General features: G+C 44.5%; 2 protein-coding genes and 2 non-coding genes across 40 annotated transcripts in view; all 4 read left to right on the forward strand.

Annotated features, from left to right (window-relative positions):
* The window catches only part of PHACTR4 (phosphatase and actin regulator 4), a 97306-nt gene extending 94526 nt beyond the window's left edge, over positions 1 to 2780 (forward strand). For all 8 annotated transcript variants that reach the window (XM_037881662.2, XM_043531952.1, XM_043531949.1 and 5 more), the window contains 2 exons: positions 220 to 296; positions 1023 to 2780. In XM_037881662.2, the coding sequence (XP_037737590.1) occupies positions 220 to 296; positions 1023 to 1038 (93 nt within the window). In that variant the 3' untranslated portion in view covers positions 1039 to 2780. The remainder of the gene's footprint in view (positions 1 to 219; positions 297 to 1022) is intronic.
* A 1604-nt stretch (positions 2781 to 4384) lies between these two features.
* Positions 4385 to 19056, forward strand: LOC114020616. 30 transcript variants are annotated; one of them, XM_043531955.1, is made up of 5 exons: positions 4385 to 5690; positions 6328 to 6360; positions 7475 to 7504; positions 8537 to 8567; positions 18699 to 19056. In XM_043531955.1, the coding sequence occupies exons 1-5, from the start codon at positions 5371 to 5373 to the stop codon at positions 18735 to 18737; spliced, it is 453 nt and encodes a 150-aa protein (XP_043387890.1). In that variant the 5' UTR covers positions 4385 to 5370; the 3' UTR covers positions 18738 to 19056. The 30 variants fall into 30 exon arrangements, 27 of the variants coding, with proteins under 27 accessions (XP_043387890.1, XP_043387894.1, XP_043387897.1 ...); XM_043531959.1 differs by having other exon boundaries at positions 4385 to 5635; XM_043531958.1 differs by having other exon boundaries at positions 5334 to 5635; positions 7472 to 7504.
* LOC114020625 lies at positions 7143 to 7349 on the forward strand. The gene has a single exon (XR_003565428.2). It is a non-coding gene; the product is annotated as a small nucleolar RNA SNORA73 family (small nucleolar RNA).
* LOC114020628 lies at positions 8196 to 8402 on the forward strand. Its single transcript, XR_003565431.1, has one exon. It is a non-coding gene; the product is annotated as a small nucleolar RNA SNORA73 family (small nucleolar RNA).
* Positions 19057 to 20943: the final 1887 nt, after the last annotated feature.

Below are 20943 nucleotides of genomic sequence, written 5' to 3' on the forward strand. Positions count from 1 at the left end.
CCCTCTTCAACGGTGAGGAAATGGAGGCTGTGGGTAGTCCTGTCCATTTCAAAACTACATGTGCCCTTCATTTTATTCCTTAAAAGTAATTGAGATGGTGCGGACCAGCCACAAGCAGATCTGTACATGCAGCACGTCCTGGGTCTGTGTAAATCGGTGGTGGTGGGGGGAATACACAGTATGGGTGAGCTGAAAGGATTTCTTTCCCCCTCTGTGCAGGCTGCCATCCGAAAGGAACTGAATGAGTTTAAAAGCTCTGAAATGCAAGTCCATGAAGACAGCAAACACTTCACACGGTGAGTGACACAAGACTCCAGGAGCCCATGTGCTTTGTCTTCGTACAGGCCATAGCTGCTTCTCATCTTGCTCATAAAGCTGTGCTCTGAGCCTCTTAAGCCAAGAGCAAGTCTGAGCTTTCATATTGAGTAATGGGCTTTAATCCCATCTGGGAGAAATAACCAGATGCAGCTTTCACAGATATTTATCTTCACTTTCTCCATTGTAGGGGAGCTTCTTGGGTGCACCTGCCTGTAAATGGTGGGCCTGGAGACTGGGTAATGGGTTATAGAGCCTTTCACCTGTACATTGTGAGTTCAAATCCCGGTAACTCAATAGTGAGCAAAAGCTGATGCACCACTAACCAGCTGTTAACTAGTATGTGAAACGAGTAGCCAGGTGCCCATGTTACAGAAAACACCATTACAATTCCCTCCCACTTGCTCCGCAGTCTCTACACAGAAGTGAATGGAGAATGAAAAGCTGCTCCCCACAGGCTAGAATTGGGAGTGTGTTGGCTTGGCAGTGCAGGAGAAGTTCTTTCTCTCAGTCCCCACTGGGGTGGATTGTTATACAGGGACCTGAAGTGCCTCTAAAATTCTCACTGAGAGCCCAGTGATTACATACCATCAGTGCGGGGACACTACCAGTTTATTAAAGACCTCCTGATATTTTAACATCCATAACATTTCCTTACAGTTTACCCAAATTCCAGGTGTGACACTGGTTTTACTCTTCTATTTTAGGTTCCACCGGCCATGATCCTCCAGAAGAGGGAATGAGAGAGACCAGAGGAGAGAGGATTGAAAGCGCGTGCTATTTCCATCTCCTGGGCAATATAGTGGAGGAGAACCTTGGGGCTCATCCAAGCTTTGCCTTGAAAACATACCTAGAAAAGGGCTCTGAGCTGGGGCGCAGGGGGATCCTATCTGAATGTAGCATTTCACTGGAACAAACGCATCTCGAGTGCCATCAGGCTGGAACTGAACACTATACCTCGCATGATACAGCAATACTCCCCCAGGGCATCCAGGCATCCCGGCTCACCTTCCTGAGGACCACACCGGCATTGGAACTGAGCTCTTCCACTCCTCCCCCAGCTCCCTTTATTGCTCCCGATGAGCCCTGTTCTCCACTGTAAATAGTCCTTACAAACTGGTTGGAACTTTGTTTTTCCCTTTTTGGGAAGGGGGAAAAAATAATCTAAGCTCTGATGTTCCAGAGAGCTGGGAAGCATGTGTGTATATTTGCTGTGTACAAAGGAAACCTTTTTAAAAAATGCTGACCTGGCAGGAAACTGACATGTGACTATTTTTGGTTTTGCTTGCTTCTTTTTAATGTACTTAATATTCTGAATCACTACTGACCAATGATATGTTGCCCTGGAAGGGAAATTGTATAGATCTTAACAACATATGCTGCATCTTGTAAACTGAATTTTTTATTTTACAAAAACCAAACCCACGAACCTGCTCCTGTGCTAACAGGCCTTGTCGTGAGACAATTAAGTCTTGTTTAATGGGAGCTACAGACACAGGAAACAACGGTTGCCTTTTAAAGTTTTGTTTTTAATTTCAGGAAGTTGTGGTATGTAATAAGTTTTCTTTGATTGTGGCTTCCTCTATTTTTTTTACACTCTCCCGGATCAGGGTGAAACTTGCCTTTTCCTATTCTCATAGCGAAACCTCCTGGAAATTTTGAGAATTACACTGTGGAGGGGAAGAGGTTTTAAAAAGTGACCTTAAAACCAGTCAGTCTTCTGAGAATGTTCTCTTATCAGTTCTTACTGAATGTCTTTAAGGCTGACATAAGCTACAGCTGTAGCGATGTGCATGGCATTTGTCCCTTGGGGGTGAAGCGACACTTGGAATGGGGCGGGGGAGATGTTACTCAAGAATATGGGGGATTTGGGATTTTACTGGGGGGTGGAGGGTTCTGTATTGTTGGATCACTGGCGTGTTTTGTTTGTTGCTTGTTCACTCTCTTTGCTGGAGGTCACTCACAGCTTGTGCCGACTAGCAGTCGGCATTAGTGTGCTTGAGGTCTGTGCTCATGAATCCTATGTATGTCTGCCTGCCTAGTGTGGAGGCCTTTTCATGTTCTTGGTACTGCCCTTCTTCCATGATGTGCCAAGTATCTGCTGGGTCAGTCCTACGGGGTGTAATGTGGCACCCTCATCTGCTGCCTTCACACCCCAGGAGATCCAGTTAATCCTTGTTTCACCTCAGTCGTCATACTCTTAGAGCAAGGAGTCACTGGGGATAATTTCTTGTTTCTTCAGGGTTCCCTCATAGTCCCCAAAAACAATGATTCACAAGCAAGAGGCAAAGATTGAAGTTCCCTTTATAGAAAACAATATGGAACCTGGTGCATTGCACTTCCAGATTGCTTCCCTGATGTACAAAATCTCTCTAGACTAAATGATTGCATTGTATATCTGTCTTCCCGTTGACAAATTTTAATTATTAAATAAAAGTATTTTAGGACTTTTTTTGTAAACAAAACAACTTGTCTTTCATTTTGTGCCACTAACAGGAAGGTGAGAAATAATGGGGACCACTGCAAATCCCTCTTGAGAAGGAGCAATTAAGTTCTGTGCGGTTTTATTCTTTGCAGGTCTGTCAGATGAGACCATGACTAAGCTCCTGTCCACCTTAGACTGAAGATCCTCAGGATGTTGTTTGTAAGGATAGGGAATGTTGTTGTCCTAGTCCTCTCACCTGCATTGTACAGCAGACTGTGTACTAGCTGGCTGCTGGCCTCCACCCTCAAGAGCAATAGCATTTCTGCCATGTTGCTATATAGTAGGTTAAGGCCTTTTGAATCTTAAAGATGAAATACTGTTTTCATAGATATTACGGTAGCTTGTGAGCTGGAGTACACTTGCTTCTGTGCATTTGTATATGAATGGGCCTGGGGAGAACCATTAGGTTAGTGAGGTCCATCTGCTCACGGGATTTAGGGACCTGTTTGAAATTCTATGGGATGAAGTAGAGACTGATTTCTGCCAGTGCGCCCTTACTGAGGCCTGCTGACGTCTTGCTCTTTGGTCTCCACTGCTGACTTTGTCTCAAACCTTTAGGCCTGGTCTACGCTACCCTGTTTTACGCAGCTGGCCCTAGACCAAATGGTGCCCCAGGCGAGGATAGTCTTCGGCACCCCTCCCCCCACCCATTTGTTAAACTTCTGAATAAATTATTTTTTATTGCATTTGTTGCCCATTTCATGACTTCAATGCACGATTTGCAGGCATGATTTTAGTCCTGTCATATAAGATGATAAATTTGCACACTAGGATCTGTAAACCTGTATTTATTCATGCCATATGTAAGCAACTAAAACTAGTTTCCTCTAAGACAGTTGTCTCCAAAGGGGGATGTGTAAGTCTATCGATTGCGGGGCGCAGCAGGAGTGCCGTCGGGGCCGGGGGGAGCCCTCAGTCCTCCAGTCTGTGGAGGAGCAGGGACAGCCGCGCAGTCAGCAGCTGGAGAGAAGCGGCACTTTCCCCTTGAAAGTCGGCCGGAGAGAAGCGGCGCTTTGAAGGGGAAAGCGCCGCTTCTCTCTGGCTGTGGGGCTGCCCCTGCTCTTCCTGAGTCCTCCGGCCCGTGCTCTCAGGGCTGCATTCCGAAAGGGGCTTTAGAGCTGCAGGCCAGGGCCCTGAAGCCCCTAAAGCCCCTGCGGTCCGGGTGGCCCTGCCTGCCAGGGGGGGCAGCTCACAGAATTGCGGCTCTCAGAATCGTGGCCATGGGGGTGGTGCTGCGCTGCGCAGAGCCACCTGCACACCCCCTGCACCAAACAGGAGCTGCCCCAGGTAAGTTCTCCGCACCCCCTGCCTGCCCCAGCCCTGAGCCTCCTCCCGCACCCCTACCCTGAGCGCCCTCCCACCCCCTAACTCCTTCCCAGACCTCGCACCCCACCCTGAGCGCCCGCTGTATCAGTGTTAAAACAAGATTTTCAAAAATAAAGCATATTCAATCACATTGCTCTCACTAAAAACATTAATTTTTTTTAGTGAGAGCAAAAAGGTTTTTGTACCGTTAATAACTAAAACTATTTTAAAATATTTTTTTCTTATCGTTTTTTAATTTCTATTTTTTGTTTTATAATTTATACAATATATTAGTACAGTAATACATGTATATAATTTATACATAAATAAATATACATACAGTGGGGGTGCACGCTCAAAAATTTTTTACAGATAGGGGTGCGTGGTCAAAAAAAGTTTGGAGACCACTGCTCCAAGACAGTGGTTCTCAACCTGTTTACCAGGGTGGGGCGCATCCGCATCCAATAGTACCTGTATGGCCCTGAGGATGTCACGTCCGCCGCAGCTCTGTGCTGCTGGGGCCGCGGGCCCCGCGTTGAGAACCGCTGCTCTACGGATCCAGAAACTTTAATTTTACGGATAACTGAAATGTACCAACATCAAGAAGTGCATCACCATTAGGCGGACCACCATGAGACAGCCTAGCAGGAGCTGACCGCCGTAGCATGTGAACCCTGTTTAGCCCCTTCTCTACGCGTGGGGGGCACGGCGGCCTGCCCTCTCGGCGGTTCAAGGAAAGTGTCGTTCTCCGTCCTCCACGTCTGGAAGGTTCCGTGAGATTCTGCAAAGGTCCGGAACGTTCTCGGTCGGTGAAAAATGAATCCGCAGCTGGAATACCTGAAATATTTGACTTCGCTCTGTTTCCCCTTTTGTCCTTAACAACAGAAGCAGCCCCCCAAGCCTGGCGCCAGGCTCGGTGATATTAACAAACATGCAGATTTCACCTTTCCCAGCATCCGTTTTATTATCCAGCCCCCCCACCCCCACCCACAGTAACTGCACCGTATCTGTTTGTCAGCAAGAGTCGGCGGCCACACCCCGCGGCCCCCAAAACGTTTGTTGGCAGATCCCCTGGCTGAGGCAAAGGGTGACCCCTCCCCCTCTCTGTCTGGGCCTGCCTGCCCCTGCCCCACCCCCCCACCCGCTGCTGGTCTAGGGCGGCCCTGCAGGGGGCGCTGTCTGGGCTCCCCGCAGCCACCGCCCTGGGAGGGGAGAAGCGGCCGCACGAAGGCCGAGCCTTTCCCCGCCCGAGATCGATAGTACGCATGCGCTTCAGGGAGCCTCCGCCCCCGGCCAGAGAGCTATGGCGCAGCGCGCGCGCGCGCCCCACCCTGTCGCTGACCCACGGAGCCGTTGGCGTCTGGGCCCGCCCCGAGCGACGCGACGCGACGCAACGCAACGCAAGCCCCGCCCCGCCGTTTCCGGCTCACCGCTGCAGCGCATGCGCTCTGGACCAGCTCTTCCCGTCGTGCCCTGGGTGCTATAAATTCTCGTTGCCCCACTTCTGTCCCTCTTTTTCCTCGGAGCGAGGTGTGTGGCAGGAGTGGGGCCGGGCCTGGCTTGGCGGGGCTGGCGGGGCGCGTGCGTAAGCAACAGAGATGGGTGCTTGCGGGGGGAGAAGGGGATGGCGGCCCGGGGGGGGGTCATGATTCCTCTCCCACCCACGGCCCAGGGGAGGCCGGGCTTGGGGCCAGGGGGTTCGAACGGCGGCCGGCGGGCATCATGATTGCTCGCGGGCCCGCTTCGCTGATTGGTGGGTGGGGGGACCCCCCACACGCCGGGCAGGAGCCCCGGGCCCTGCAGGGGCGGTAGGGCCGCAGCCTGGGCCCTCCCCTGACTGGAGCCTGGGCCTCAAGCTCGGCCCATCCCCCGGCGCCTCTCGCGGGGGGAGGGGCGGCGCCGCGTGCTGCCCCCGGGGGGCTCCCCTGGGTCCGGCGTCCAGCGAGGCCCCGGAGAGAGGTTGCGCGCTCGGCTCTGCCGGTGCGGCGCACTGGAGCGCAGGCCCCTTGCCCCGCGTTGGAGAACAAGCCGGGCCTCTGGTCTGCAGCCTGCCGGTTCCTGCTGCTGCTCTGAGCCCTCGGACTGCGTCTGGGGGCATCAGCCCTGCAGGAGACCGTGTATCCCTCAGACGGCTTCTTCCCGCTGGGAAGGCACGTTCTGCAGCCCTGTCAAACCCCATGGGCCCAGCTGTTCTAACAGGTTATTTGCTTGTTCTGTTTCAGCAGCTTTGCAAGCAGCGCATGCCTGTCCACAAGGTGAGGACTTACAATTTTCTCTGTACATAAAGGTACCTTTCCACTTGCTGGTATTGTTTTCTTGCACACTTGGGCTGGCTTTGCATGGTAGCCCAGTTTACCCCAAATAACATTGAATCCTGGAGAAGGAGAAGGCTCACCAAGGATAGCAAAGTTTAACTAAACCTGAACCACCCCTGTTAGAAAGCATAGGTGGTGATCCTATTTTCTCACAATAGAGGAGCACTCTGTTGTCTGGCTGCAGGATCAGGCTTTTGGGGGAGTGTGGAGTGATACATTTGAAATCTTGTGTCAACAAGTGTTCTCAATTTAGTTGGTATTGGCCCTACTTTGAGCAGGGGATTGGACTAGATGACTTCCTGAGGCCTCTAACAACGCTAATAACCTATGATTCGGTGCATATATGATTTTGTGTAATAATTGAAATTTAGAAGCTATGTTGTAGTCCCTTTGCCTTTTCATTGACTGACTCTAGATCTTTGTTTTGGTCCATACAAATTTCCATTTTGATCAAATTTGAATTCTAGTTCACGTACATCACCCCACTTCAGTGTTTATAAAACAGACTTCTGAGGTCCATTTGGTCAGAGTTCAGTTTTCCGAGCATTACCCATGGTATGTCTAACACATTTGTGTAACTGGTGCATGGTGTACACCCATGCTTTGCATTGAGGGTTTTCGGGCACTGCATTATGAGGTCAGAATTCATTAAAGTTTAGCATGTGGGAGGCTAACTGGGTGAGTGGTTCAATTGCGTATGGACTGGAGTACATTATTTCAATCCAACGTGGGCATCCGGAGAAGTTGCTCTCTCTTGGCTCTGCCCGTGTGGCGTACGGGAGCGTAGGCCTTCGGGCTCCATGACGTATAGTCCCATTCCACGACGTTGGAGAATAAGCTTGGGCCTCTGGTCTGCAGCCTGCATATTCCTACTGCTTCTCTGAGTCCTCGGACTGTGACTGAGGAGATAAACCATGCAGGAGACATTGCATTACTCAGATTGCTTCTTCGCTCTGAGAAGCCATGTTCTGCAACCCTATCAAACTCCATTGGCAGATTGAGCAGGGATTCATTCAGTTGTTCTAACATGTGTTTGCTTGTTCTATTTCAGCAGCTTTGCAAGCAGCAGATGCCTGTCCACAAGGTGAGGACTTATAATTTTCTATGTGTACATAAATACCTTCCACTCCCTAGTATTGTTTTCTTGCACACTTGGGCTGGGTCTGCATGGTAGCCCAGTTTACCCCAAGTAACATCGAATCCTGGAGATGGAGAAGGCTCATCAAGGATAGCAAAGTTTAACTAAACCTGAACCACCCCTGTTAGAAAGCATAGGTGGTGATCCTGCTTTCTCACAATAGAGGAGCACTCTGTTGTCTGGCTGCAGGATCAGGCTTTTGGGGGAGCGTGGAGTGGTATATTTGAAATCTTGTGTCTACAGCAGTGTTCCCAATGCATATATGGTTTTGTATAATTGAAATCTAGAAGCTATGTTGTAGTCCTTTTGCCTTTTCGGTGACTGACTATAGATCTTTGTTCTTGTCCATAAAAATTTCCGTTTTGATATAGATCAGATATGAATTCTAGTTCACCTACATCAGCCCATTTCAGTGTTTATAAAACAGCCTTTGTGTCGCCCATTTGGTCAAAGGTCTATCTAGTACATTTGCGTAACTGATGCATGATGTATACCCATGCTTTGCATTGTGGATTTTGGGCCACTGCATGGATGGGGTCGGAATTCAGTAAAGTTTAGCATCTGGGAAGCTAACTGGGTGGGTAGTTCAGTGGTGTATGGACTAGTGTAAAACAGTGCTAGAGTACATTATTTCAATCCAACGTGGGCATCCGGAGAAGTTGCTCTCTCTTGGCTCTACCCGTGTGGCGTACGGGAGCGTAGGCCTTCGGGCTCCATGACGTATAGTCCCATTCCACGACGTTGGAGAATAAGCTTGGGCCTCTGGTCTGCAGCCTGCATATTCCTACTGCTTCTCTGAGTCCTCGGACTGTGACTGAGGAGATAAACCATGCAGGAGACATTGCATCAGTCAGATAGCTTCTTTATTGCCAGGGTTGTGCATGTGAGTGTTAAAAACACACTTCAGTGAACTGTAAGGAAATCTGATATAAGAGGGATGAATTATCAACTCATCTGAAAACTTTTTTTTTGTTCTAGCTTCAGGTGCTATGTTGCATCAGTTGAAAAGGTGAGTAATGTACTATCCATTACTTCTTCATAGACATGTAGATTTTTTGCCATTCATAGCTGATGTTTATTAGCAAAAGCTCTTTAGCTTTGTTGATTAGTATATAAAAGCTGTATGGAATCAGTTGTAAAGTACCTTAGTTTATCATAGAAAGAAAAGGAGTACTTGTGGCACCTTAGAGACTAACCAATTTATTTGAGCATAAACTACAGCTCACGAAAGCTTATGCTCAAATAAATTGGTTAGTCTCTAAGGTGCCACAAGTCCTCCTTTTCTTTTTGTGAATACAGACTAACGTGGCTGCTACTCTGAAATTTATCATAGAAGTTTCACTTCATTGTAGCTATCCAGAGGAATTACTCTGTGTTGGACCAACACAAGGTTAGCCTTCAAGCCTTGTAGCTTCTAAGGGACAGATGGGACCTGAACTTGTGTGACCATGGTGTGGTCCTCAAATGTAGATTATAACCTGCTATGAGGAAATTGAAACTACAAAAAACCTGCCTTACTGAAAAGCATGAGAATCTGCATAGATCACTACTGTGGGGCTAAATTATTTTGATTACACCCTGCAATATGTATGCTCAGTTGGCTCCCATGGTGTTTAAATTTGTTGAGGCTGGATTAAGGTGACCTAATCTCCCATAACTTCCAGTAGAGAAGACAACGGGGCTGCCTAGTTTGGGTATTGCAACAGAGCAGTGGAAGACAGGAATCTTGAAGCCTATGAAAGTCTCCCATAGCTGTGGGGTTGAGGGCCATGATTTAATCTGCATATTATGGCAAGGCAAGAGGGAGTGAAATCCCTACAATATGGCCTTACCTTTTTGGAAATCATTTGCACTCCATATATGCATTTTTATCAAGATTTGCAGTTATTCTTGAATTAAACCTTGCTACATTCCCTGTGAAGTATCAACATTAGCCTACTACGTATGGGAAGGGAGGGTGTGTGTGAAATAAGAAAGTAAGAAAGGAAGTAAGTCAAAACTGGGAATAGAATCCAGGTCTCTTGACTAGTCATAGGCTTTAACCACGACATTCTCCTGTCTCACACTAACACTGATAACTTTGTTTAAAATACCTAGGAAAATCCCATAAAACAAAACCACTGACCTCTAGCTTTATTCTTTCTCCAGGTAAAATGAAGAAGCAGCTGGATTACAGGGTTCGCTCTTTCAGGTTCCATATTTGAGTTCTCTTTTGGATCCATTTTCCAGCAGGATTCCTGCAGTAGTTCTTCACATTCATGTCCTGGTCTCCTATTCTTTTGACTGGATAGTATTTTAGTACTATATTTTATTCCCTTATTTTATGGATGATTAGTTATTCTAATGACCTGGTATGCTAACTTCTGATCTCATGGTTAAATTAAAGAAAACAAGAGGAGTTAGTGAAAAGAGGTTTAACAAGGTTCTGTAAAGGAAGAATGTAGATGTGGTCATATGTTACGTTTTGCACGGATAGGAGAGTTCTGGTTTTAGTTCTACTCCTTTAGTGCTTTGTGTAGTCTCCAGGTAGCCTGACAAATGGAGTAGGGCTGCATTTACTTTGGCAAAATTGGTTTCATAATTCACAGGGTCGATAAAAATGATTTTTTAATTTAAATTGGATTTTTTTAATTTAAATTATGTCTCACTCTGTTAAATGAGATCTGAGTTTAATATAAAATGTTAAGGCGTACGTTTATAATAGTCTAAAAACATTTTAATAAAAAATTTACTGAATCCATAAGTGTATCAAAAAACTTACTGGCTGATTTCCAATGTAAAGAAAGAAACGGGAAAATCTTGCTTCTGAGGTCAAGCTTTATAGATATGGCACAATAGGTCATGTACTGTAATAAGGGCTTGTTTGTTTAATAAAAATTTTGTATGCTATTTTGTGTGTTTGTTAAAATAATTTCAGTTGCCATTTTAAAGCAGTTTGACACAAATGAATAAACTTAATTAGTAAATAAGCAATTTATTATCACCCACCATTTGCCATACTAAAATTGGACTATAAATTACTAAAAATCTGAATTTTAAGCTATATAATTGCTTAAATACATGTTTACGTGTACTGTTCTAGTTAGCGAAAATGATGGACCAAATCTGGCATAAAGGCTTTTCTATTTAGTTTTAAATCAACATGTTTTAATGGTTATATCCACTGTCTTTAGAAAATAACTGAAATACAAATGGAAAGATTGGTTAAAATCGGTGATTTAAATCATGCTTTAAATTGCCTTGATTTAAATCAGTTCACCCTGCCACAGATACCCTAGGTGTAGATCCCGCTGGTGGCATTAGTGGTGGAAATTCATATAGAGAGGACTCAAGTGTGTGTAACATTTCAGCTCACCGTGTTCTGTAACCTGCTCTCACTACATTTTCCACAATTGCTACTACTCGTGGTGAGTCGCATGTCTTATTTTTGTCAGTGTAGACAACTCAGGTTTACCTAGACAAGGATTATTATGGGTGTTGTGTTACACCATGTTGGATAACACAGTGGTTCTCAACCAGGGGTCCATACCTCCTGGGGGGGCTGTGAGCAGGTTTCAGAGGGGCCACCATGCAGGGTCAGAGTTACTTGCTTGGGTGGGGCCCGAGGCAGAAAGCTGAAGCCATGCTACGTGGGGCTGAAGCCAAAGCCTGAGCAACAGCTTTGTGGGGGCCCTAAGCAATTGCCCTACTTGCTCCCCCTTAATGCTTGCCCTGGCTTTTTTGTGCAGAAAACCAATTGTGGCACAGCTGGACCATGGACTTTTTATATCATTTTGTGGAGGCCTCCAAAAGAGAGGTTGAGAACCCCTGGGATAACACATTCTAAAAATGCCATTGACTATTGCCTAAATATGTTAAACTGCACTAAATACAGCCTAGGCTTTAATTCAGCTTAGTACATGCCTCGTTAAGTGTGTGGCAATTCTCCAAAGTGAGTTTAATGTACTCACCCACAGCATAGATCATTTGAAAGCTTATATTTAGATGTAGAGTTGTCAAGCATTGCTGTTAGCCTGTAGGTGAGTGAAACAATGGTACCTAAACAAGTCTCATTTTTGAGACGAGGTAGGTGAGAGAACCTTTTCTTGGTCCAGCTTCTGCTTGGTGAAACAGACAAGCTTTTGAGCTACACAGTCTTGAAATGAGGCTTGTGTAGCTCAAAAGCTGCTCTTTCACTAACAAGCTGGTCCAAGAAAAATTACCTCATCTACCTTGTTTCAGTATCCTGGGACTAACACAGTTACAACATTGTCAGATTTTGCACAGTTCCAGAAACACTTCAACAGGCCTGACCCTGGTTTTTACTGTTCATTGCAACATCTTAGTGTGGTATTTATGGATCTAACCTACCTAATGTATTAAGACTTTTATTGGGTTTGCATAGGTAAATCATTTCATCAGGAATGATGAAGCTGCTTAACATCAAGTGAAAATGGTGAATATCTCTGATTTTTCCAATGAAATTGGCTGACCAGGCCAGTCCCCCAGTGAAGATTGTGTACCAGTAGTAGTAGATAGATTCTTTTAAGTACAGAAGTGGGAAGCCTGAAGTGCTAAAGGAGTACTCCAGGAAGACCAGACCATTGCAGAGAAGCTAAATGAATTTTGTTGGTTTTGACTGCAGATGATTTAGGGGAGATCCGTGCACCCCAGCCATTCCTCTTTAGGTAACAGATCTGAAGAATTGTCCCAGATTGAAGAGTCAGTAGGGAAAGATCACTAAAATCTGCTTTTGTACCATATGACTGGAGGATAGTAAAACTTTTTTTTTTTTTAAAGTCTCCAGAGGTGATGCTGGCAATTACAGGTCAGCAAGCCTAACTTAAGTACCAGGCAGGTTGGTTGAAACTATGGTAAGGACAAATTTGTGTCACATACACGTTATGGGGGAAAGAGTCAACAGGACTTTACTAAAGGGAAATCATGCCACACCACTCTATTACAATTCTTTGAAGGAGAAAGATGATCCAATAGATATAGTGTACTTGGACTTTCAGAAAGCCTTTGGCAAGGTCCCTTACCAAAGGCTCTTAAGCATATATAGTGTAGATAGCGCCCCTGTGAGGTGGGTGCATATGGTGGTTGGAAAACTGTTCCCAGAGAGGAGTAGTTCAGTCAAGCTGGAAGGCCACATTGAGTGGAGTCCCACGGGGATTGCTCCTGGAGCCGGTTCTATTCAATATCTTTGTTTGCAGATGATACCAAACTAGGAAGGGTTGCAAGTGCTTTGGTTGAAAATGATTTGGAGAAATGGTCTGAAATAGAAGATGAAATTCAATAAGGAAAAATGCAAAGTACTCCACTTAGGAGGGAACGATCAATTGCACACATGTGAAATGACTGCCTGGGAAGGGGTAATGGGGGTGTTACAGGGGACCACAGGCTAAACATGAGCCAACAATGTAACACTGTTGCAGAAATAAACATCATTTTGGGATATATCAGCAGGCGTGTTTTCTGCTCTGCCCCATACTGATAAGGCCTCAACTGGAGTATTGTGTCAAACTCTGCACCACCGTTCGGGAAAGATGTAAACAAATTGGAGAAAGTCCAGAGCAGCAACACTGATTAAAGGTCTAGGAAACAACCTGTGAGGAAAGACAGACAAAATTGGGTTTGTTCAGTCTGAAGAGGAGAAGACTCGGGGGGGACAGAACAGTTTTCAAGTATGTAAAAGGTTACAAGGAGGAAGGATGAGAAATTGTTTTCAATCTCTGAGGCTAGGACAAGAAGCAATGGGCTTAAATTGCAGTAAGGGTGGGTATAGGTTGGAACAGTCCTGTCAGGGTGTTTAAGCACTGGAACAGAATGCCTAGGGAGGTTGCGGAGTCTCCATCGTTGGAGGTTTTTAAGAACAGGTCAGACAAACATCTGTCAGGAATGGTGTAGCTATTACGTAATTCTCCCTTGAGTGCAGGGGACTGGACTAGATGAACTTTTGAGGCCACTTCCAGTCTTACACTTCTACAGTTCTATAGGATAAGTGAGAAGTACCTCTCATGGGTCAGTAACTGATTAAAAGTATCAGAGGGGTAGCTGTGTTAGTCTGTATCCACAAAAACAATCAGGAGTCCGGTGGCACCTTAAAGACAAACATTTATCTGGGCATAAGCTTTTGTGGATATATCTGAATAAGTGGGGTTTTTTACCCATGAAAGCTTAAGCCCAAATAAATCTGTTAGTTTTTAAGGTGCCACTGGACTCCTCTCCGTTTAACTGATTAAAAGAAAACAAAGGGTAGGAATAAATGATGAGTGTTCAGTGGTGAGACATAAATAGTGGGTTTCCACAGGGATCTGTACTGGGACCTGTGCTGTTCAGCATATTGGTAAATGATTTGGAACAGGTAGGTGGCAAAAGTTGTAGATGACACAAAATTACTCAACATAGGTAAGTCCAAAGCAGACTGCACAGAATTTCAAAAGGAGTGACAAAATGGCAGATGCAATACAGTGTTGATAAATGCAAAGTAATGCACATTGGAAAAAATAATCCCAACTATACATATAAAATGGTAGGGTCTATATTAGCTGTTACTACTCAAGAAAGAGATCTTGAAAATCTGCTCAATGTGCAGTGACAGCCAAAAAAGCGAACAGAATGTTGGGAATCTAGGGGGGAGGGATAGCTCAATGGTTTGAGCATTGGCCTGCTAAACCCAGGGTTGTGAGTTCAATCCTTGAGGGGGCCATTTAGGGATCGGGGGCAAAAACTGGGGATTGGTCCTGCTTTGAGCAGGGGGTTGGACTAGTCCCTTCAAACCCTGATAGTCTATGAAAGGTGGTAGTCTATGAAAGGGAGAGATAATAAAACAGAAAATACCATCATGCCACTATATCATTCCATCGGTACTCCCACGTAGTTTTGATCACACCATCTCTAAAAAGCTACATTAGAATTGGTGAGGACAACAAAAATGATGGGGGTGGAACAGTTTCCATATGAGGAGAGATTAAAAAAAAAGTCTGTTCAGCTTGGGAAAGAGATGACTAAGGGGGGGATATGATCGAGGTCTATAAAATTGTAAACGGGGTGGAGAGAGTGAATAGGAAAGTGTTATTTACCCCTTCACATAACACAAGAGCTAGGAGTCACCCGCTTAAATTCCACACACGTACAGTTAACCTATGGAACTCATTGCCATGGGATGTTGTAAAGGCCAAAAGTATAACAGTTCAAAAAAGAATTAGATAAGTTCAGGGGGGGTCTAGACCCATCAATGGCTATTATCCAAGATGGTCAGGGACACAACCTCAGGCTTCAGATGTCCCTAAACCCCAAACTGCCGGAAGCTGGGACTGGAGGACAGGGGATGATGGATCACTCGAAATTGCCCTGTTCTGTTCATTCCCTCTGAAGCATCTGGCACTGGCTGCTGCCAGAGACAGGATACTGGCATAGATGGACCATTGGTCCGACCCAGTATGGACGATCTTATATAAATGTGTATGAATTCATAATTTAATGCTTCTTCATTAGTAAGCTTGTGTACATACAATGTAGCATCTAGTCTGCCTGGCAGAAGGTTTTACTCTGTAATTGCATATGTGTGCAGTACTAGTCTTTGAAATATTCTAGAAATTAGTTTTTTTTATTCAGTGACACTTATGCACAGGTCAGTATTAGGCTTAGAGATGACAATCCACAGCTTCGGTGGAGCTTCAGTCCAAGTGCTCACTAAGCAAAACTGGCAATTTTTCTATTAACGTAGATCCAAGTTAGCACAAGTCTATATACTTGTAGAAAATGAAAAACGGTGGTAGTGGTGAGTAATGCTAACAATATACTTTGGGAATTTTACCTCTACAGGGCAGTTACGGTATGTGAAGACATGGAGGATACAAGCCCCTTAAAGCTTAGATCAAAGAAAAAAAGATTGTCCACAAACTTTGAAAAATGTGTTGTTTGTCAAGAAAATCAAAAGAATGCAAAACTGTCAAAAGCCACCAGTGCTGGCCAGAACTCTGTGATGCTGGCAGCAGAAGCCAGGAGAGATGAATTGTACTGGCGGCTACTGGGTGAGTTTTTTAGTTTAGACGCTGTGCCACCAATACTCTACCACAGGGGTTGCTTTCAGAAATACACAAGCAAGTCGAATTTGGCACATGTCAGAGTTATGCTGAACCCAGGGAGGAAAACCAACTCTGAATCTGATCAGAGAGCAGCATGCTCATCCGAGTCTGTAGCCACTGGTTTAAGCACATCCTCCAGCGATTGGTCCTGTTGCGTTGTTTGCCTAAGAAAAACACATAAGAAAGACAAGAAACTTCATAGAATAGGAACATTTGAGAGAGCAGCCAATCTGAGGGAGGCGGCGCTTCAAAGAGGAGATGCTGACATGATGCGCAGAGTATCGGTGGAAGACTTGATTGCTAAGGAGGCCGTTTATCACTCAAGATGCATTTCTTCCTACTTGAGTAAAACCAATCTTAAAGCAAAACAATCAAGTTGCACTTCAACAATACAGTCACCTTATGACGTTGCATTTTATCAGCTGATTGAAGAGATAGACAATGATCTTATGGACAACAAGAAAGCTCTTCTCCTATCCAAGCTGCTTCAAAGATACAAAGCCCTACTTCCGTCAGAGATAGAAACCGCAAGCTATTCCAGTAGCAAATTACAGGCAAGATTAGGAAAACACTATGGGTCTGCAATTTCATTCCATTCACAGCACGGACAAGGCAAGTCTACCGTTGTTCTATGCAGCACAGTAACATTAGCTGATGCTATCCAAGCTTCTAGTAATCTGAAGCAGGCCCTTAAATCATCCAAGTGTTTTTTGGATGGGCTTCCGGCGAGTGAACCTGATCATCGGCTTTCAAACGAACAAGTGGTTTTGTATAATGCTGCTTCAATCCTTCGGTCTGAAATAGCCAAAGTGAAAGCCTCAGAATATTATCCAAAGACAGGTAATTGTAATTTTCAGAGACCAGCTACTTTTGTGCCCCAGTTGGTGCAGGAATTTGTCCTTCGGCTGATAGATAAAGAGGCACATAATTCAGTCAGCAGTGAGTATCATCCTTCAGAAGACATTCAAAGAAGGTGCCGCTCAATTGCAGAGTGCATAGTATTTAACAGTAACCCATGCACTCTCCACAGAGATCATAATGGTGAACAAGATAGTGATGTCGACTAGAAATGTCACCAGCGCTACTAAATGTCCATGATACCTGTACAAATTTATTATTAGAGTTTATTTCACCCTTTAAATGGTGGTTGTGATGCTTTAAGGTCACAAATCCAATTTTATGTCTTGAAATAATGCATAGAGTCATTAAACTGACAGAAACTTGCAAATATTTCAAAGTGATCATTTTAATGTGTTATTTCTGTAGTAGTGGCACTGCTTGGCAGCACCTCGTCATACCTCATCTTAAAATAGACATAAGCTTTCAAATGATTTATGGTGTGTGTGTGTATGTCGAGATGGTACATTAAATCGACCAGATCAGTGGTGTCTGCCGCTCGCCCGTGTCTACACTGGACTTGTAGATCACTAGCTGATGTGTTCTAACAGCATACCCATACTCCTAGTCTAGACAAAGCTTTAGTAAAACAGGAAAAAAGTCAGAGATGTTAACTGGAAAGAAATAGAAATGTTCCAGTGGGCTCCCCAATCCAGGTCAGAGTGCATTTTAGGTACTAGGAGAGGGTGGGAGGTTGGGAGGTAAGGTCCCATGTGTACTGTATTAAGGGGAGTCTGCAGTATTTCTTCATAACGAATCTTACGGACACTGACTGAGGGGTTCAGTGGTATGACCAATAAAGGAACTGGTTTTAAACAGTGGTGCTTGGATCTTGATCTATCGTTCAGTGATGTGACTGGTTAAATGTTCCATTCACTCAGAGTGAAACTCCAGGAACACCTGATGACTTCTCGTGTTTCATACAAATAGCTGTATGCACTTGGGCTCTCCCTGTGTCCTTGGCTGTCTGGGGATTAACTCTTTCATCTCCAGTGGTATCAACTCGTCAGGACTAAATGGACCAATCTGAGGCTTCCTTGATGCCAAACTGGCTGATGAAAATTCCAGCGGATGTGATTGATGGATTTATGAAGCAACCTTGCTTGGCAACTTTCTTAATAGGGCTCCTAGCCACCAGATTGCCCAGGGTGTGCTTTTAAGAGGTCATTATCAGACCCAAAGTGTAGGGTTTACCAACTTTTTGTTACAAAACATAGCATTAGTAATACTTAATGAAAATATTTCTGCTAATACTGTAAGTGACAGAGACCTACATTTTTATTTCTCTGTAAAATGCCATGAATGCCTGAAGAAGAACTCTGTGTTGATCAAACACTTGTCTCTCTCACCAACAGAAATTGGTCCAAGAAAACATATGACTTCACCCACCTTGTCTCTCATGAATACCTATGGCATTATATGACTCGAATGAAATAGTTTCTGGTGAGGGTTTGACCATCCCCCTGCTGTATGAGTAACCAAATTGTTGATGCATTATATGAGCAATGGAAACTAATTTCCATCCTCTTCATAAGCGACAGGAGTAGTTATGACATGAAACTTGGGCAAACTAAATCTTTAAAGTAAGTTTCAATAGCTTGAGATTTTAGTGATGGGTAAGAAAAAAATAGGGTTTTTGTCATGATAGTGACTCTTTAAAGGAGGAAAACATTCCTTAGAAAACAGTCCAAATGTTAAGGAACGCAGAATACACTGGAGAGCTGAAGTGAACAAAAGCTTAGCGTAGTTCAAACTACATTCTGGTAAGACATCCATGCTGTACTCAAGGCTAAAGATAAGTTCCGAGATATTAGCAAGCTACTAGGAGAGGCAGAAATATAAACTGGCTATTTTGTAGGGATACCTAAGTAACATTGTCCAAAGTGAAATATACCAGAAAATTGACCTAGTATTTGTTGTCATTTGATCACCGGGGCTGTGCATACCTGAATTTATTAAATCTAATGTTTGTGGAATGACTTTTATAAGGTGAAGGGAACCTAAAAGCATTGGCTTGAACCAAGGGTAATGTAGGTCTGAGCGTTCTTTTAGTTCCTTTGGATGTCTCAAATGTACCCACTACCAAGCTAATGTGTAATGCGGATGAGGCTTGAGACGGCATCCAAATGCAGTAATACAAAGCTCAACCAATGTGTATTTTAAACCTTCAGGGCACAGCAGTTCCATGGAGTCAGGCTCTCAAAAGTTAGCTGCAGAGTGGGGGGAAGTTCTCTACTATGATTGTCTCCGATTTGGAGCTGATGGACCCATGGCTGAAAGGCCCTGACTACATGGGGACCTGAACTGTCAGGAGAAACCTGAAAAGAGTTGAAGACCACTTCCATGCAGCAGGCTTTACATGGTTCATTGTGTTCATGTTTAAATTGCTCTCTAAAATCTGTTTCCTTTCATGCATATGATTTTCTATTTGTAGCGCCATACTGCCTAGATGCCCTAGTTATGGACCAAGCCCCCATGGCGCTAGGTGCTGTACAAAAACAGGCCAAAAAGATGATTTCTGCCCCAAAAGGCTCACAATTTATGCTGGTTTTCTCTGCCTAGTCTAGGAAACATTTCTCACGATATTTTCTCCACACTGCCATGTAGCTGTCTTTAGATCACATAGGGCAAAGTGGTTTTCAACCGTGCTGACAATTCATCCACATTACAAAATCTGTGTTTAAGCAGGCAGGCGTCTGATCATGTCATAACCAGGCCCAAGCCCTAGTCCTAGATTGTGCTTCCTTAACACATTTGACATGCTGCTCTTATTTGCTTAAAAGATGTGAAGATTGTGGCATCATGCTTAAATATTTGCAGTGCAGCCAGAGCATTAAAATGGCTTCCCTTTAAATAGGCAAGGCATTTTGCAACAGACCTGCGAACATGGCCCTAAAGTGAAGCATGACTCAGCTCTGCAGTGAAATGTGTGTAATAGGTTATGGAGCCATGTTGCCTGAACACCTGTTTGGACAATCCTTGCTACAGCCTCTGTGCTGAGTTTTAGAACATATTGCGTTTCTATTGAATTATGACTAATATGACTTTGGGCTGTTCTATTGCTTACCAAAGGCCTCAAGGCATTTTACCAGAGTTAGTTAATCCTCACAACACTCCTGTGAGACTGGTGTGTAGTTCCCGTATTTTCGGAACTAGGGGGAAGTGAGACATAGAAATGACTGGCCAATGTCACAGTAATCAACAGGGGGTAGGAATTTTGACTCAGGAACATGGGATTGGAAGGAATCTCCTGGGTCACTGAGTTCAGTCCTTGTCCTGTCATAATCCCTTTAATAACTTTATCAAGATCTATCTTAAAACTAGTTAGGCTGTTTGCTCCACTTCTATTAGAAGGCTGCTGCAGAACCTCACTCCTCCGATGGTTGGACATCTTAATTTCCAGCCTAAATTTATTTATGACCAGTTTAGACCGAGTGGTTTTCAACTCTGAGCACTAGGCATCAGTCCACTCCATACAAAAGCCGTCAGTGCAGGTCTACATTTTACAGCCTTAAGGGAACTCGCCCGGCAATTGCAATGCTTGCTGTGGGGAGTGTAAGGCTGTGCCACAAAAACTGGGGAACAGTTTACCGCAAACACTTGTGAAATAAATGCTTACACTAATTGTTTCACATCTTTCCTCTTCCCCATCCGGACAGAAAAATACTGTTATACAGGATTAGGAAAGAAATGGGCTATGATAAGCCAAATTGCTGTGATTTCCTCAAAGATGCCATTTTTATGCTGTAAGATCTCAGTGCAGGGGAGGGGTTATAGTTTGTCTTGCACCAGGATAGTAAAGGAGATGACTTTTTAATGTGAGTGACTGTCACAGCAAGATGTTACACAGGGCACCCATTATGCAAGGAAAGTTACATGTGTGCCTTCCTGAGCTACGAAGGATAAGTGTGTGCTCTGCATATGGTGTGGAGAGGGAAGGAAACATGCTGTTCCCCTTGTGTCATCTGTAAGCAACAAATGAACAGGAACTTGTCCTAAAAGAAGCAACTGAGTCAACCCTAAAGCCTGCCGATCATAATTGCTGCTTGTAGCCAACCTAAAGCATAGATAGTCACAGGCATTGCAAACCTGTAGTGTGTAAACAATGCATTAGTATAGTAAGACACTCCATTCTTGCCTCAAAGGAAGCAGTCGGGTCTAGTGAACAAAACACTGAGTTAGGAAACAGGAGTTGCCTCATGGATCTGCCATTAACAGCGGAGTTGGGACACCACCTAACCTCGCCATAGCCCAATCTCCTCTTAGTAAACTGGGGCCAAGAGAAGGCAGTTTTGCGGACTAGTTCATATTTCTACATATTTCTGTGAATGATAAAAATAATGTAAATGCTTCCAATTTAAAAAAAGGAAAAAGAGATGTCCCTTTTCAGTGTTTGGGCCCTGGGGACTGCGGCGT

Source organism: Chelonia mydas, chromosome 19 (genome assembly GCF_015237465.2).
Source record: "Chelonia mydas isolate rCheMyd1 chromosome 19, rCheMyd1.pri.v2, whole genome shotgun sequence".
In the NCBI taxonomy this organism is placed as follows: Eukaryota; Metazoa; Chordata; order Testudines; family Cheloniidae; genus Chelonia; species Chelonia mydas.